The 16,424-nt window shown below is 42.2% G+C and overlaps 1 protein-coding gene and 1 long non-coding RNA gene across 16 annotated transcripts in view; both read left to right on the forward strand.

Moving 5' to 3' along the window:
- The window catches only part of LOC125883530 (uncharacterized), a 61,762-nt gene that overhangs the window by 19,067 nt on the left and 26,271 nt on the right, over positions 1–16,424 (forward strand). For all 15 annotated transcript variants that reach the window (XM_049567859.1, XM_049567861.1, XM_049567864.1 and 12 more), the window contains exons 2-8: positions 7,765–10,036; positions 11,996–12,057; positions 12,823–12,861; positions 13,864–14,058; positions 14,310–14,770; positions 15,622–15,842; positions 16,173–16,307. In XM_049567859.1, the coding sequence (XP_049423816.1) occupies positions 7,765–10,036; positions 11,996–12,057; positions 12,823–12,861; positions 13,864–14,058; positions 14,310–14,770; positions 15,622–15,842; positions 16,173–16,307 (3,385 nt within the window). The remainder of the gene's footprint in view (positions 1–7,764; positions 10,037–11,995; positions 12,058–12,822; positions 12,862–13,863; positions 14,059–14,309; positions 14,771–15,621; positions 15,843–16,172; positions 16,308–16,424) is intronic.
- Positions 582–7,758, forward strand: LOC125883534 (uncharacterized). Its single transcript, XR_007448567.1, has 3 exons — positions 582–675; positions 5,141–5,315; positions 7,606–7,758. It is a non-coding gene; the product is annotated as an uncharacterized LOC125883534 (long non-coding RNA).

The following is a 16,424-nucleotide window of genomic DNA, read 5'->3' on the forward strand; positions in this document are numbered from 1 at the left end:
TTGTGATCAATTAATCTCAAATAATCGTGGAATTAAAAATGTCCCTACCACCGGCCCGCGCCGGTTGTGAATGTGGTTACTGTACTTAGTGTTACTGTTATGGTTCTTGTTTTGGATTTCAATGTTTTTGCTCCAGGTTGTCACATTTCATGTGCCTGGTGTTTTGATTTATTTATATTTTTTCCAAATATAATTCCTATTTATTCATCTTCCCCTGGTCCATTTTATTTCGTGTATTTATTTTTCCTCGTCTTCACCAAGGTTGACTATTATTTTTGCTCTGTATTTGTACAGCTGTTGTATGTTTATGCTTTCGTACATCCTCCAAAAAAATTGCTTGTAGTGGAGTGAACATTTGTAAATATTAAAATTGACAGAAACATAAGAACTCATGTAAAGTACAAATACACCCCCCCACCCCAAAAAATAAAAATAAAAAAATAAAAAATATTTGAATACTATAACAAGGCAGTGTTACTATTTACATGACTTTACTGGATGGCAGCAGACTGTAACCTCAATCTAAGCTCGTCCTCAAAGGTTCAGGCTTTTATTTTGAAGGCCGGCAACCATAACCGGAAGTTAAGGTTACAGTAGTTAGCTTTCCTGCCTGCTAACAGCCTGAAGATGACTCTGAACACACCACAGATGCAAGATTCACACTAATAACGGCAGGTATGCAAACAAAAACCCGTTGTTACGCGGAAAACTGCGTGCTTAAACTGCGACTCTTGATGTTTTTCAACCGGAAACTGTGTTTGTATACCGGGCCCTCCCGAAGACGACCGTTAGCGCTTGCTTGCTAGCAGTAGTACGTCAGACTAGTTCAGCTACTTCAGCTGGTGTTTAACGGTAGACGAGAAAAGCAGCCGTTTGACAACATTTGGACAGTTTTGCCCGTTTTGCCTGTTACCGTAAAACCTGCACAGAGCTAACTTAAGTATCGGTAACTCGTGGACTCAGGTAGCATGTTAGCTACTCCACCGTTAGACCACAGGGCTGTCAACTTTTAGAAAAACCTTGGAGTGAGATTCAGCGGGGGCGACCACAAGTTAGTCGTTTAGGCCGACACTTAAAATTTTTGTTTGTCAACTGATTTGGTGGATGCGATCCTGATCCTCCGCCTCCTAACGGATTTTAGATGTGGTTTCCTGCATCCTGCTGGGTTTAGGGGTAGCATTCTGGAGATGGTCAATACCTACATTCAATCAAAGCCACCCTGACTTGCAGGGCCTTCACAAGTGAACCTGCATCCAGCTCAGAGTGACTGAACTAGTTAAAGCCAGGACTTCTCTAGGTGGCATGTAGCCTATTACTTTACAGACACTAAAACCCATTTTGGAATTAAAGCAAAATTCATGGTTGAATATATTTTGATTAAGATTTTGTGTTTTATTGTAGTCTAAAGAGCATTTCATGATATATTTTTAGACTATGCAAGTAAGCTCTCCAAATGTAGCCTGAGTGTCAGACTGAAGCTCCCAGAACCTTCAGTCTGACATGGACTCCATTGGGGGAGGGAATTTGATTTTTTCCCTAACCAATCAGTAGAGATCAACGACTCACCCAGAATCTGACGTTATTAGTATCCATGCCTCGGGGGTGCCGAAAACAAGCGAGCATTGCCCGTTTAAAATGTCTCCATCGTCGTGCACGCCCAGCTGTATCACCGTTAAATCCAGTTTAGCAGCTTCCTTAATTTGATCCTCCATTAATGCGCGTAGTGGCAAAATACCTCAATAGCATCGTTAATGTGGTCTGTAGGATCTGTAGCGGTCGCCATTGTTGCTATCTTCACTAGTTATCCACCGGCGTACAGCTTGACATCAGCGTGGCACTGATTGGCTAATCGCTAGACCCCCGGCGTTCATTGGTCTGTCCATCATTTGGACGAGATAAATCGCAAATTCATTGAAGTATGCCAGACCAGTGAGACAAGCCTAGTGATGGGCAGATGAAGCTTCATGAAGCATTGAAGCTTTTCATGAAATTGGTTCACTCAAGGGCAAAGCTTCTTGGTGCTTCATTTGCTTACTAAGCCATCTACTGGACAAAAAAAGCTATTACACTTAGTGGTTTGTATATATAGATCTGAACCACTTCCCGAACCAGTCATGTGGTACAGCCGGCCAGCGAGGCTTCGGACGTCACCAATGACGTCACTCGTCTGAAACGACACAAGCCTCAATACGCGCATCGCGGAAACACTTCCTGGATTACTCGACACACGCTTCGAAGCCTCGGCATGGCAAGTCACATCACTAGACAAGCCTACTCAGTTGAGTGGGCGGGGTCTATGGTCTGGAACCAGGCTACTCCAAATGCCTTTACATGCTCTCACAACCAGGGGCATAGCCATCATTTCAGAGGTCTATAGGGCTCAAAAGGGTGACGTAGTGGAAGTGGAAAAACCACGATGCATTGTGGGCTTTGCAGGCAGTTGGAAAGTTGTTTACGTTTCGCGACACTACGCTTGTCTTCTGCTGTTGTTGTTTTAGCATTTTAAAAGTAACTATCGTTTGAAATTGGTGCAGACTTGCTGTGTCATTAACTGCCACAACCGTTCTCACGATCGCTACGGGAAGAAGATCGATGGGCTATATAATGTGATATATTTTGATAGCAAAAACTGAAATAGAACTAGGGACAAATCTAACACAGCTGTGCAGTCAGTACTTTTAATCCCATTTTTAAAAAAAGAAAAAAAAGTACACATTTTGATATCACTAAAAACGTTTCTCAGTTGTCTCCACAGGAGTAAACTTGTCCTAAATTGTGGTTAAGAAGGGAACGTTAAAAACAAAGATAATCTCCATGTTGTGCCCAACTATGTATGGCGATGGAGAGTTAGAAATTTATGGTGGGAAAATGCCCTAATTCTGAAATAAATAACCGAGAAGCCCATACATATTTACCACATAAATGCAGAGTGGATTTGAGGCTTCAAAATATTTTTTGTTTGAAATAAATTGGTCCAGCAGACACCAAGATATATTAGTCAAAACCTGAGCAAGCAAACAGGCAGCACCACATGGAGGTGGGACACAGTGAGGCTTGTAAAGTTTACATACCTCTGAAATGATGACGGTCTTCTCTTTAAGGCGTAAAATTCGGAGGTCCTGCACCCACCCAAAGTTTGCTTGCCCATGAGTCCTTAAAGATTTGGCATTCCTAAATTTGTCGCCGGTATAATAGCTTATACCGTTGACGAGATAGAGGACAAGCTCAGCTTCAGTCAACGGCGGCAGGGCTTTTAAATCCCGAGTCCAGTCTCCATGCTCATACGGATCCACTCCACCTATTTTCTGGATTTTGTCAAGGTACCGAGCCTTCGGAACAGGGTCCAGCTTGTCTCGGTACCATCCGACACACTTTTCCTTTGCCCGGTCCATTTAAATCTCTCGCTTCATGTCTCTCTCCCGGCACAACGCAATGTAAACAAAACAATTTGCCCGTAAAAATGGCGCTGGTTACACACAATGCATTGCGAAGTCACGTGCCCTTTTGAGCCCTATTGAGTGAGCCAGGGAAGTTTCTAGGATTTGAAGACATCAGGGACTTTTCTAGGACCCTGTCGGGGATGCGGGGGATTCTCCACTGGCATTGCTTTGATAAACAAGCTCTATTTTGATATTTTTTATGCACTCTGACACTTAACTAAAAGTACAAAAACAATTTCCACTGTGATTTAATTAGTTTATTTTCATGTAGTTTAGAAAATGGTTGGGAGTGTCACCTGGCATCCTATCAGGGGCCGAATTTGGCCTGTGGGCCGTAAGTTGAGTATCGCTGATTTAGAACTTCAAACCTGACATCAATGATATTAATTTACTCTGGTCAGTTAAGTCATTAACGTTCAGAGTATATCAGAATAAATGTCTTAAGCATTGTCGTAAGTGTCTGAAAAAAGAAGGCTACACTTAACGTACACCTCAAAGGAGTTTTTTTTTTTGTCTTGCTGGTTAAAGTTGGGAGGTTTTTAGTGACATGAAGTTGTATCATTGGATGTATGTGATATTTCAACATTTTATGTTACGTAATAACAGTACCCAGCCAACATTTGTATTTGGGGTTCATGTGCTCAGTACAGTTGGTCCAATTTCTAGTGTTGCTGCTCTGGTCCGGCGCACAAGCGTAAACTGTTTTGATTTTATACAAACGGGCTTATCTGACATTAGTTGCTATAACAGTTCCGGCAAGTTATAAAGTAGCATTAAATGGCAATCTGTTCTGACAGCATCATGGCGCTAAATCCAACATGCATTCCATTAATAATTAGCAACGTGATATTATGTCTATTACCGGACTAACGTAGCCACTAGTGTTTGACCAGCTGTGAGCGAAGGCCGGTGTTGGCAATATGACGGAGATCATTTTTCAGGAGATGGGAGGGACTGAGCAGCGCTCAGTGTATTTGTTAGCTACAAAGTTCATGTGTTCTGGGGTAACGAGGAGACGTGGTGAGAAAATATTTTGGATTTGAAACTGACATGAGAGGTGTCCTGAAAAACTGCATGCGACACGCTGCAAGTGCTGGTGTTGCGAGTTGAACTTTTGTTGGCTGATGTATTTGTACTTCCTGTTGCTGACTTTGAAAGCGCCACACTGGACAAGGAATGGCTGATTCATGAAGTCAAGATCAGGAATTATCATCAAGACATTTTATTAGCTCACCAAAAACTTTCTGCTCCCTGGCCATCTTTCATAACTTTATTTAGGTTTTTTGTAGTGAAATAATAAAATATCTTGATGATAATTCCTGATCTTGAATTTAAAAACAAAATATGTATATAGGAAACACCATCCGCATAGATGGGCAGCTTGGACATGTTCTGCGCTGAGGATGTGAAGAACGTGTCCAAGCTTGCTCTGTTATGAGAACAAGGTCAGAGAAAGAAAGGTTGCCCCGTGCTCCAGATTCAGCAGACTTACTGTACTGTCTCTTCCTAGATATGTGTTGTGCCTGGCATGTAAGACAGGCAAGGTGATTTAGAGCAGTGGTTCCCAACTGGTGGGCCAGGGTCCAGAAGTAGGTCATGGGCCCATTCTTAGTGGCCCACAAGTGACTTGTGAATGTGTCAAGTTTGTAAAAAAAAAAACCCACTTAATTTTAGTATAGTATTTTTTTTTCCTGCTGTAGAGTGCATGACAAACCAACAGCTACTTGACAGAGACAGCAAACTAGCTCAACGACATGGCCAAAAGCAAGTATGACGCTGCATGTATTAAACTGTGGGACCTTGAACTAATGGCTAAGGAGAAATCTGGACCCCATGGCTACACCAGTTGAGGACTACTGATTAAGAGCAAGCAAGGTAAGCATACTTGGTTGTTTTAAGTCACCAGTAGAAACGTAATGTACTTACAGATTGGTACAGATCGCAGGTCCATTCTGGGAACATGTAGTGATTCTCCAGAGAAAACTTTTTCAGTTAAATACAAGGTTTAGACAAGTACACCCTCTGAATCTCTGGACGACATACACTGTGTTACACTTTGTATGTTCATTTGTGATTCTTCTCGATTGAGCCTTTACTATTGTGTGTAATCCAATCTCCTGCGGCCTTCTTCAACTACCAAAATATCAGCTCCTGCAGTTTCTCCTCATCAGAGTGCATTTGAACATATTTGATAGGTATGGCTGCCCTTTGCTGCATGTCGTAAACATGGTCTGGCAAATGTTGAGCCAGAATCCACTTGTTTTTTTGCAGGACAGTCTTGCGTTATTAGCACACCCACTGCATCACCAGCTGCATTTTTTCAGCCACAGTCAAAGACAGTCTAAATGCTGCCTGAAACTAGTTTGTTCTAACAGTGACTATCAACGTGTTGCTGTCAGAGTTGGTTCAGAGTTAAAAAGTTGTCAGTAGCAGTTTTTATTTTCATAACAACTCTGGACAGTGTTGAGAGAATCAGGTCTGGGCATTGTCCAGAGATTCCCTTTCACACTTGTAGCACACAATAGGAGACTGTCTGTGTCAGAAGCCTTATTACTGGAAATACTCTGGTTTAGGCATGGGGTGAAGCCTGGGTAGCATGTGCAGGAGGCAGGACATGACGGGGATCACACCGAAGTCCCGTGGCCATTTTGTAATTTGATCACAAACAACAGAGTTTCTTGCTGTTCCTTGAATTGGGCTGACGATTTCGACATTTGCCTTTAGTTCCTGAATCTTGTCATTTCTCTAGTTAGACAATTTCTTTGCCATCCTTGTTAAGTTACCCTTCTTCTTCACTTTTAGATGTTTGTAATCTTGCGGTTTCTCAAAAGAAGCGTCATCAACATGCCCACTTACTCGCTGTGAATTCTTTGGACGAGCGCCTGTGCTGTTGACACACGGGCTCAATCAGACATTCTTATTAAGGAGCTGGCAGGGTAAAGTCAGTTTAATGTCCAATCCAACTGATTCGGACATCTGCGTTATCACATTCAGCTCCTCTGAGTAGATAGTCTAGATCAGTGATTCCCAACTGGTGGGTCTTAGTCCAAAAGTGGGTTGCAGGACGATCCTGAATGGACCACAAGTGACTTGCAAACGTGTTAAGTTTGTGAAAATCTAATATTATTTTTTTAGTACAATGAATTTCCGGTTCAGAGCTTTTGTTTTTAAGTGCAGTTTCCTGCCGTAGAGTGACTGACTAACCAACAGGTGTTTGATAGAGACAGCACACTAGCTCGATGACATGACTACACGCAGGTATGACGCTGAATGTATTAAACTGTGTGGACCTTGAATTAATGACTAAGGAGAAATCGGGACTCCATGGCTGGAACGGTTGGGAACCACTGGTCTAGATAATTTCAGGTTTGCAGTGCATGTGTGAAATGGGCTTATGAAACAACAGTGCAAGAACACAAAGTTTTTACGATTCTGCACTGTCGGAGAGTTGCTGCTTTGCACCAGTTGTGCCAGACAGTGACCTCAGTTTTGTTACCTAATAGACATTGTGCTCTGTGATCGAAATTCTGAATGAAAAAAACTGCAAGAAATTGGTTTCTCTGTGTAAGTGGAGGGGTGAGAGTAGAAGTCCCTGGAAAGTTTGGGAATGCAGAGTGTGGATATTCATTTTCAAGTTTTTTTCTGTGATTCTTGGACCTTTTTAAGTTGTAAAGAAGTTTTGGACTTTCTCCTGCATCTGCAGTTTAAGATATTGCAAAACAATTTCTTTTTTTAAAATTGCCATTGATCATTTTAAGGCCAGTGTATTGTAAAGAGTGCAAACCCTGATGGTGATACAATCTGCATGATTCCATTTTGTGACATTACCTAACCTCTTACCCAAATAATTGAGATTCAGAGTCGCTCTGGGAGTTGAATCCTACTTAGACTGGCCTTTACTACCAACATTCAGCACAGTGTCTTTCACGCTCATCTGAATCTTTCAGTATGATCTGGTGTGACATTCTGAAATGAAAATTGCAGTTTTGTGTGTGCTTCGTCTGTCTGCTGATGCCAGTGTCAACCATTTTCACCTGAGATGAGCATGAAAAAAAAATAAATGAGATTGTGTCAGTTCTGTATATTTCCTGTTAACAGCAGTGACCTTGTTTTCTCTTGTTATCCATGCCTTGTTGCCTTTTCCTTCTTTGTTCTTTCTTGCTAGTGAAGACCTGGAAGTGAAATAGATGAAATGAATGTGTATCTGGCAGCACCAGATTGGACAACACAGGACGAGATCTTCCAGATGATGGATTTTACCCATCCAAGAAGCTGAAGTCCACTCCCATTCAATAATCCCTTGCTTTGTTTTTTAACTTTTCAGCTTTGCATTTCTATCGGAGCGTTGTGCCCCCTCTACTGCTTCAGGGCCCCTAACAAGCCCCATACTTGGAGGGCTACCAGGGAGATCGCTCCTGATTGGACAGCAGGCTGCCTCCTTGCGGCTGGCTCAACTTAAGGCCCAGCTAGCGCTGACACAGATAAACAATGCTCTCACTGTTGGCAACCGAGCCACGACTTTGACAGCCAACGCCAACACACCTGCTCCATACATACCAACAACAGCCCCCTCCCCAACTGCTGCGGCCATCAATCTTCTTAATCTTCTGAAGATTGTTAATACCATGTCCCATCCCCTGTATAACCCCTATGCCTCTGGGAACCAAAGTTCCACCCAGGGACAGTATGGACTCTCCAGTATACAGGTAGCGAGGGACCCTCAAAGGGCATCCTCTGGCCCTGGAGCTGGGCCCAGCGTCAGCTCTTCTGGAGCTTCTGCGACTCCCGCCAACTCCGGAGGGACACTCCCATTGCTGTTGCCTCAGTCAATGAACTACAGGCCTGAACAGAGAAGGGCCACAATAGACAAAAACCTAGAGAGGTCTGTAGACATGCATATTAGCAGAGCCAGAGAGGAGGTGAGGCTTCTTGGCAAACAGATGCATCAGCCCATAGACCAGGGAGCTCGCTTTACCAGCACTCAAATTGATGAGTTCCCCTCCTCAGGCACAGGGATGACCTACCCATTGTCCTCAACCTCTTCCTCTCTAGGACATAGACAGTCGGACTTTGAAAGTGGCCGTAGCTCTTCGGAGTGGTCATCAAACTACAAAAGGCCCACTGCTGATGACCCCTCTGAATTTTATTCATCATCTGCTTCATCCAACTATGCTGGTGGTGGTGATGGTAGGTTGAATGTCTTCGGTGAAAGAAAACATGATATGCAGTCCATTCCAGGGTTAGGTGATTTTGACTGTCCAGTGCCAGACAAACCTGCTGCGCCCGCAGAGTCAAGTCGACCCAAGTACACCTCTGAATCAGCTACGAACATCCTTCTGCACTTTGGACTTGAAAAAGAGGACTTGCAACATCTCATCTCCTTTCCTGAAGACCAGATCACTCCTGCTAACCTGCCGTACATCTTGCGGCAAATCCGCGTTGAGAAGACCAAGAAAGCTACAGCTGCAGTTCAGTCAAAACCTGAACCCCAACCCACTGGAAGTGTGAGAGGAATTGAAAGTCACAGTTTGAGTAGTTCTGGAGGGGCATTGCTGCGCCAGGAGGAAATTTCATTGGCTATTCTCCAGCCCAGTAAAGTGATTGACTATGGACATACTGGCAAATATACTGGAGGGGTTGGGGATGAGATTGGAAGGACCAGTAGCAGCAGAGCTAACAGCGGTGGGAATGAAAGTATGTTGCTAATGAACACTTATGATGGTAGCAGACACATTCGAGAAGCACCTCAACAACATACAACAGAGGTGAAAAGCAGTGCCTTTAGTTCTTCACGTGACCAGGCGAGTTCTGTTTCCAGTCTCAGCTCTTCATACAGTTCAATACTGAGCTCTGTGGCTCCACCAAGCAATGATCAGACCAAACGATTGCAAAGCCAACCAAACCAGACTTCCCAAACAATCCTCAGCTCTTTCTCTCTGCCAAAGAAAGACACAGACATTAGAGTTCTCAAGTCTGAAGTCCCCAAACCCGCTCCTTTAAAAGAACCAGAGGATGATCGTCAGTCAACATCGAAAACCCAGCCACTCTCCACTCTGTACCATGGTGTGCATCCCTGCCGACCTGGCCTTGTGCTCATCAACAGTAATAACGCCAGAGGCACTAAGGATCTGAGTAAAACTCAAGGACAAGGGTCGACAGTTGCTGAGCAGATGAAAAAGCAGCAGCCTCAGCAGCAGTTGCAGAAGCAGCCGATGCAGCAGCACCAGAAGCAGCAGACACCAAAGCAGCCAGTATCGCAGGCGGGACAAGCTGTGTGGCCTCCAGTTATTTCTGCTGCAAAATCTGTTCCCCCTGCCTCTCGCACCCCAAACATCACAGATGCCATGCAACGTCCAGTGTTTGTCCCTGGTGGTCCCCGCCCCATCGTTGGCCCTCCAGCTCTGCCACAGCCAATCCCAAGCCTAATGAACATCATTCCTCAGACGCAGCCGCCTTCCAAATGGCAGCCTCCGGCAAAGATGGCTGTGACCAAGGGTCTTCCAACGGCAGCCATGATGCATGACTATGCGGCAACCACGCCAAAAATCTTTCCACACACCTGCTCTTTGTGTAACAGAGAATGTACTCGTATGAAGGTGAGTGGAAGTCTGCACTCTGTTTTCCCTCCCATAAGGAAATTTTGGGTTGTTTATTTCAGAATCTATAATGTGTTTTTTTGTTGTTGTGTTTTTTTATGGTGAAATGCCAATCTAAATTTTTATTTTTTATTTTTGGAGAAGTACTGAAGGGTTTGATTTTGGAAAAAAAATCTTTTAAGGGTGATACCTTCAAGCTTACTTGAAAGGGTTATGTAAAATATTGTTTGAATTTGAAGTGATGAGTTATAACTATGAAATGTAGTGATAAGCCTGCCACCACATACACCCTGTGTACCATTTTGCAAAAAAACATCTTGGATTTCAAACTGCGGGAGGGTTTTTTAATGTTAACAGATGAACAACTGACGAAATGTTAATACTAAGTAAATATTTTGCTCCAAAATTGCTTTAAAGATGTCAGTCACATCTTTCTATTTATTGTTATTCATAATTTAGGGTTACAATGTCTGTTTTTCATTTCATTGGATTGATTCAAGACTATTGTTAGAGCATCATTGTCTAGTTTAGATGCATGAAGATCAGAGTCATTGGTATGTAATGGCCATTGCCTGATTTACAGTGACTAATGAGTGTTGCATGATTTAATGTAAAATGGTGAGATTTCACCAACTTCTGAGACAATTATTGAAAATGAACCAAGGACTAAGAAGACTTGATGAGGAAGAAACTGCTAATCTGAAGAACTGTGCATCAGAGGGTGATTGAAGATGGCTGTTTCCCTGTTTTCTCTTTTGTTTTTTTATTTGTATTTTTTATTCAGTTTGAATGTTTGAACAGTTGTCATTGAATATAAGATTTGTATCTTTTTCTTACTGTTGGAGCTGTCATTGACACCGTCTGCTACCTTCATTCATTTCATATATAACAGTTGATATTTGTTTTTTTTTTGTTGTGCTTGCTATTATTATGGAGCCAAACTCCCTTTTTATTGTATTTTTAAGCATTTTTGTGACCTACAGAGGAATTCCAATTACCACCACAAATATCATAAACCAAAAGTCACCAGTATCATACTTTACAAATCATCAAGATTTTTTATTTTTTTGATCATTGGTCTTGGGGACACTGCATTTTACGTTTTGGCTAAATTAAATAACGGACAAATCAGACGACTCCTCTCTCCAGTTTCCACATCTTCCCGCCGACTCCAGATGTCCCAACTTGAGGTTTTTTGTTCTGATCCATCCTGATAGTGGCCTCTTCTGAGATGACCCTCAATAAACCTCAGGAAACTTTCTGATATCACTCAAGACCGAAGAACAAGAGACATTTCAATACCATGAACTCATGAAGAAATCTTCACTGTGGTTGTTTGTTGCTGGCACTCCTGTATTTGTTGTATTTCATGATTAAGAACTGTTGCCCTTGAATTCAAGTTTAAGGCAAGAGTTGTCAAAATTAGATGGATTTTATGTCCTGAATAATTTTGTCCACATGATATTGTTTTCACATGTATTTCTCACTACTCTTTGACTTTTATCGAAGCCATGATTCAAACACTTTGAAATTTTTATTTAGCCTACTGTTGGCTAATGTGTCAGCTCCTCACTTGGGCTCACGGTTGTTCCCGTTATTTGGTTGACCGCTGTTGGATGAAGATTCAAAAAAATTGGAATTTTTTAAAATTTTTTAAGGTTTGGCCTTTCGATATTAACACTTGTCAACACAAACTGACTCATACACAAGAGCAGAGAAATGGAGTTGGACACTTGGACTTGGCAGACTCAACAGACCAATAAAGATGAACAAACCTTTGAAGAAAAGGACAAAAGTTCTCAGGAACTGTTTCTGCAACTATGCTGTGATGTTGAATAAAATATCTGTTGTCAGATAATCATAAAAATGACAGTTGAGATATTGAAGCTGTTGTAGTTGAAACAGTTGTAATAATAATGCGGCCTATCTAAATGCTGTGTTTGTTGTTCTGACTACTAGGATTGGATCTCCCACCAGAACACCAGCCTTCACCTTGAGAGCTGCAGAGTCCTTCGAACACAGTCAGTCTTTTTATCTTTTCCCCTCAAAGATCTTGTTAGATTTTTTTTAATTAAAATCATTTCCTTTTTTTTTTTCCCAAAACATTTTCGGGAAATTCCCACCAAGGAAAGTGCCATATTACTGTATTAGGGCTGCAACAATTAGTCGAATACTCGATAATTAATCAACTATTAAAATAATCGGTGTCTATTTTAGTAAGTCGACTAATCGGTTTGAGTCTTTTTTTTTCATAGAAAAGTACTATAAAGTACCCAAAATACTCTTACTGCAGCATCATACGTTCAAATATTGGCAGCTTTACACACTCTCCCATGACAGTGAACTGAAACCCTTTGGCGTGAGTACGAAACAAGCCATGAGATGACATAATTTTGGGGTTTGGGAGAGACAGACAGACCTACATTTTTCAACATTTTAACACATTTTTCGATAAAATGATTAGTCGACTAATCGAAGAAATAATCGACAGAGTAGTTGACAATGAAAATAATTGTTAGTTGCAGCCCTATTGAAAGGTCTTTCTTGAATCCTAGGCGAGTGGAACCTCTGTCAGGCTTCATAATTGGTTTTCCAAGGTACCCCTTCTGGTTCTGTTGTTATAGTCTTCAGAACTTGTACAAATCCGTGATCACTTAAGATGTGACTACAGAAACATCACCCAAGTACAACTGCTTCATGACCGCCTGCCTCACTGTGGCTTTTGATTTCAGAATGTAGCCTTTTTACTGTTTTAATAAGTTTGTTTGAATTGTTCTTTTCCACAGATATCCAGAGTGGGATGGTGAGATAGCACTCAAGCCAAGGTAAATTTAAAAGGCTTGGAAGACACTGTGCATTTTTTTTTTATTTTGTATGTTGTGTCAGATCACACTACATGCTTTAATTCAGTGGTTCCCAACTGGTGGGTCCTGGTCCAAAAGTTGGTCCCAGGTCCATTATGAATGGATGGCAAGTGACTCCTGTGTGGGTGTAAAAAAACACACTTCATTTTGAAGTACAGTGAATTTCTGTCACAAAGCTTTTATTTTGAAGTGCAGTTTCCTGCTGTAAAGTGAGTGATAAATGGACAACTACATGACAGAGACTGAAACTAGCTCAATGACATGGCAAAATGCAAGCATGATGCTGAATACATTGAACTGTATGGACCTTGATAGATCAGGACCCTGTGGCTGTAACAGTTGGGAATCACTGCTTTAATTGGTCTTTCTTTATGGCCACAATGAACAATTGCACATCCAGACAACACCAGTAAAGTGGGTTGCATCCTTAATGAAATAAACACATTGTTATACTGCAATTCTATTATCATCAAAAGTAAGAAGTAAAACAGGTGATTATGAAACCACAGATATCTGGAAGATTCAGACTTTGGTCTGTCTGTCCTGCATCAAGTTTCAGTTTTATATAGCAACAGCTTGAAGATTAAAATACTATTCTAATAATATTTAAAAAGTGTGCTACAGTTTATAACAAATTTTTTGACTGCAGCCACGTGGGAAATCTGACTGGAACATTTCTGACATGCCAGAAATCCATCTGGTTGTCCAAGAACAAGATCATTGATCATTAAGGTGATCAGTCAGGCATCATGACCCCCCCTTAAACTGCACCCCAAAAAACAACTGATATGTCAGAAATGTGGCTTGGTTTGATACGCCCAAATTCATTGGTATAGTGCCTTTCAGGCTTTCGTGTTCAAACCGGTTGCAACCATGCTCTGTAGTTAACCAGTACCCTGCTGATTTTGGCATGATGTCCTAGTTATCATTCATTACACTTTTCTTGTCTGTTGCTCTCTTCAGTGCTGCAGGCAAAGATGCCAAGCCCTTGCCCTCAACCTCTGTAAAGACTTCCCAGCATCATCACCAGAAAGTCAGGCATGGAAGCCGCTCCTGTTCCCACTCGCCCAGCCCCCGTCGCCACTGTGGGCCAGAGGGTAGAAGGGAGAGCCGCAGTAGTCGATCACATTCGCCACCCAGCTCCAGATACACTCGCAGGTCTGTGACACATACATTTTTACATGAGCTATTACATGGATAAACAGAGGAGATTCCCACGAGGGGATTCCCACCACCAGATTGTGAAATTAGCAAGTGTGTTCCTGCAGAACATTTGAAATACCTGCATCAACGCTGGTGTGGTAGCCTCTTAGAATTTGCCAGTTGCCCCTTGAGGAATATAGATTTGCTTTGAAAAGTTAAGCATTATTTTGTAGATTAACATAGGGTTTCATCTGTATTTTCACCAGGTCTCGGTCTCGTTCTCCACGATATGACCATCCTTCCTCCTCCCGCTCTTGGTCACGTTCCAGGAGCCCTCCAAGGAAGAGTAATGAGCCACGATCACCATCAAGGAGGAGTGATGAGTGGCGATCACCACCATGGAGAAGTAATGAGAGACGATCGCCACCAAGGAGGAGTGATCAGAGAAGATCACCACCAAGGAAGAGTGATGAGACAAGATCTCCATTAATGAGGAGGGGTGATGAGTGGCAGTCACCAGCAAGGAGGACTGATGACAGACGATCACCACCATGGAGGAGTAACGAGAGAGGTTCACCACCAAGAAGGACTGATGAGAGACAACCTCTACCAAAGAGGAGTGATCAGAGAAGATCACCGCCAAGACGGAGTGATCAGAGACGATCCCCTCAACAAAAGAAGTCAAGCAGTGCAGAGAGGCTGGCTAAGAAACTACTAGAAACATCAGGTTTGAAAAATTATTTGTGTCCATAGAAGCGCTATGTGCAAGTGCGTGCCGCTACTATAAACTGTTATTTCTTTTTTTTTTTAAAGACTATTTTTGTGGGCTTTTTGCCTTTAATGGATAGGACAGTGTGTGAAATGGGGAGAAAGAGAGAGAGAGCTGTTTTAACTTGACCTTACATTGTCCAGTCTGCTCCAAATTTTGTATCCTGGAAAGGAGTCCTTGCCTGATTTACACACCTGCATTGAGTCATAGTCATAGCGTGACCTACTGACAAAAGGAAGTCAGTCTTATGTGACAAAGGTCATCTAATGTACATAAAATTTACATGGTGTGGTTTACACATGATGTACAGCAACGTGACATATTATTAGTCTTATGTTTTCTACCACCACCTAGCGCACATAGGAAGTAATACAAAATTTGCAAAAGGTAGGTCCCAGCACCAAATACCATTTAACCTCTGGGCACAGTGTCCGTGTTTCACAGCCGCATCGACCTCCATCCTGCCAGTACTCTTGAAGTGCCTGAGGATGCGAGGGCCTGTCATTGCTGCTTGTAGCTTTACTTTATTTACTTTTTGCCTGATTGTTAGGACAATGCAGTGCTACCTAAATATGTGTGTTGCATGTAATTTTAACTGCGCTGTCCACGGGTACAGAGGCTGATGTTGACTAGTAAGCTAAGTAGAAAACATTCCCCATCAACCTATGAAATAACAAGCATGAAATCTGTGATCACTTGACTTTAATATGATATTTAATTCCTCTTACAATAGAACCTCAGTACAAGAGTTTGCAACCACCAAAACAATGCAGCTTTGTCTGACACCCTCTTTGTCTGTGTCCCTCAAGCTGTCCAGTCTCTGTCAAAAGAGTCTGACCTGGAGGCTGTGGTTAAAACCTTACTAGCTGGGCTAGCCAAGATGAAGTCATCGTCAACGTCATCCACCTCCACAAGAGGGAAGCCCTCCTCATCTTCTGCTGCCTGTTCCTCATCCTCCTCCTCTACAGCAAAGAAGAAGGAGTTGACTAAAAAGCCCTCTAAAGCAAAGTCCAGCCTGCCGAAGAGCGAGGCAAGTTCTTCCTCAAAGTTCAAGGTTGGTTTGTGTGTATGTAAATGTCCAGGGAAATTTGGCAACAAACAGCCTATCATCTGGAAAACAGTATCTTTCTCCTTCCCTTCTCATGTCTCTATCTCATTGCTTTCATTGAAATCTTATCCATACAACATCAAAGACATTAACAGAAAATTGTACTTTATTGCAACATATGTAGCAAAAAACCCTTTTGACAGATGACATAAAGGCTAGATTGTACACTTTAAACGCAAAAGCATTTTCCTCTTTCTAACCATTTTTAAACATGTATGATGATGAACACTATGTTTCTCTTTCTTTGCTCAGTCTGCTAAATCTTTGCCTTCAACCATGGTGAAGCTACGTCAGTTATATAATTCAGTCTCTCATGGTGACGTGTTAGCTGCTGTGGAGCAATTCGGAAAAACCAAGTCAGTTGTACTGTATCGGAAAATACAGGAGGTATGTGCAAATGATTTGCCTTCTCATAACAGAGACAATACAGTGCCATTAGCTTAGGGTATAATGGTACACAGAAGTCACGGTTTGGTTCATACCCTGGTTCAAAAGTCGCGGTGC

Source organism: Epinephelus fuscoguttatus, linkage group LG23 (genome assembly GCF_011397635.1).
Source record: "Epinephelus fuscoguttatus linkage group LG23, E.fuscoguttatus.final_Chr_v1".
Taxonomy (NCBI): Eukaryota; Metazoa; Chordata; class Actinopteri; order Perciformes; family Serranidae; genus Epinephelus; species Epinephelus fuscoguttatus.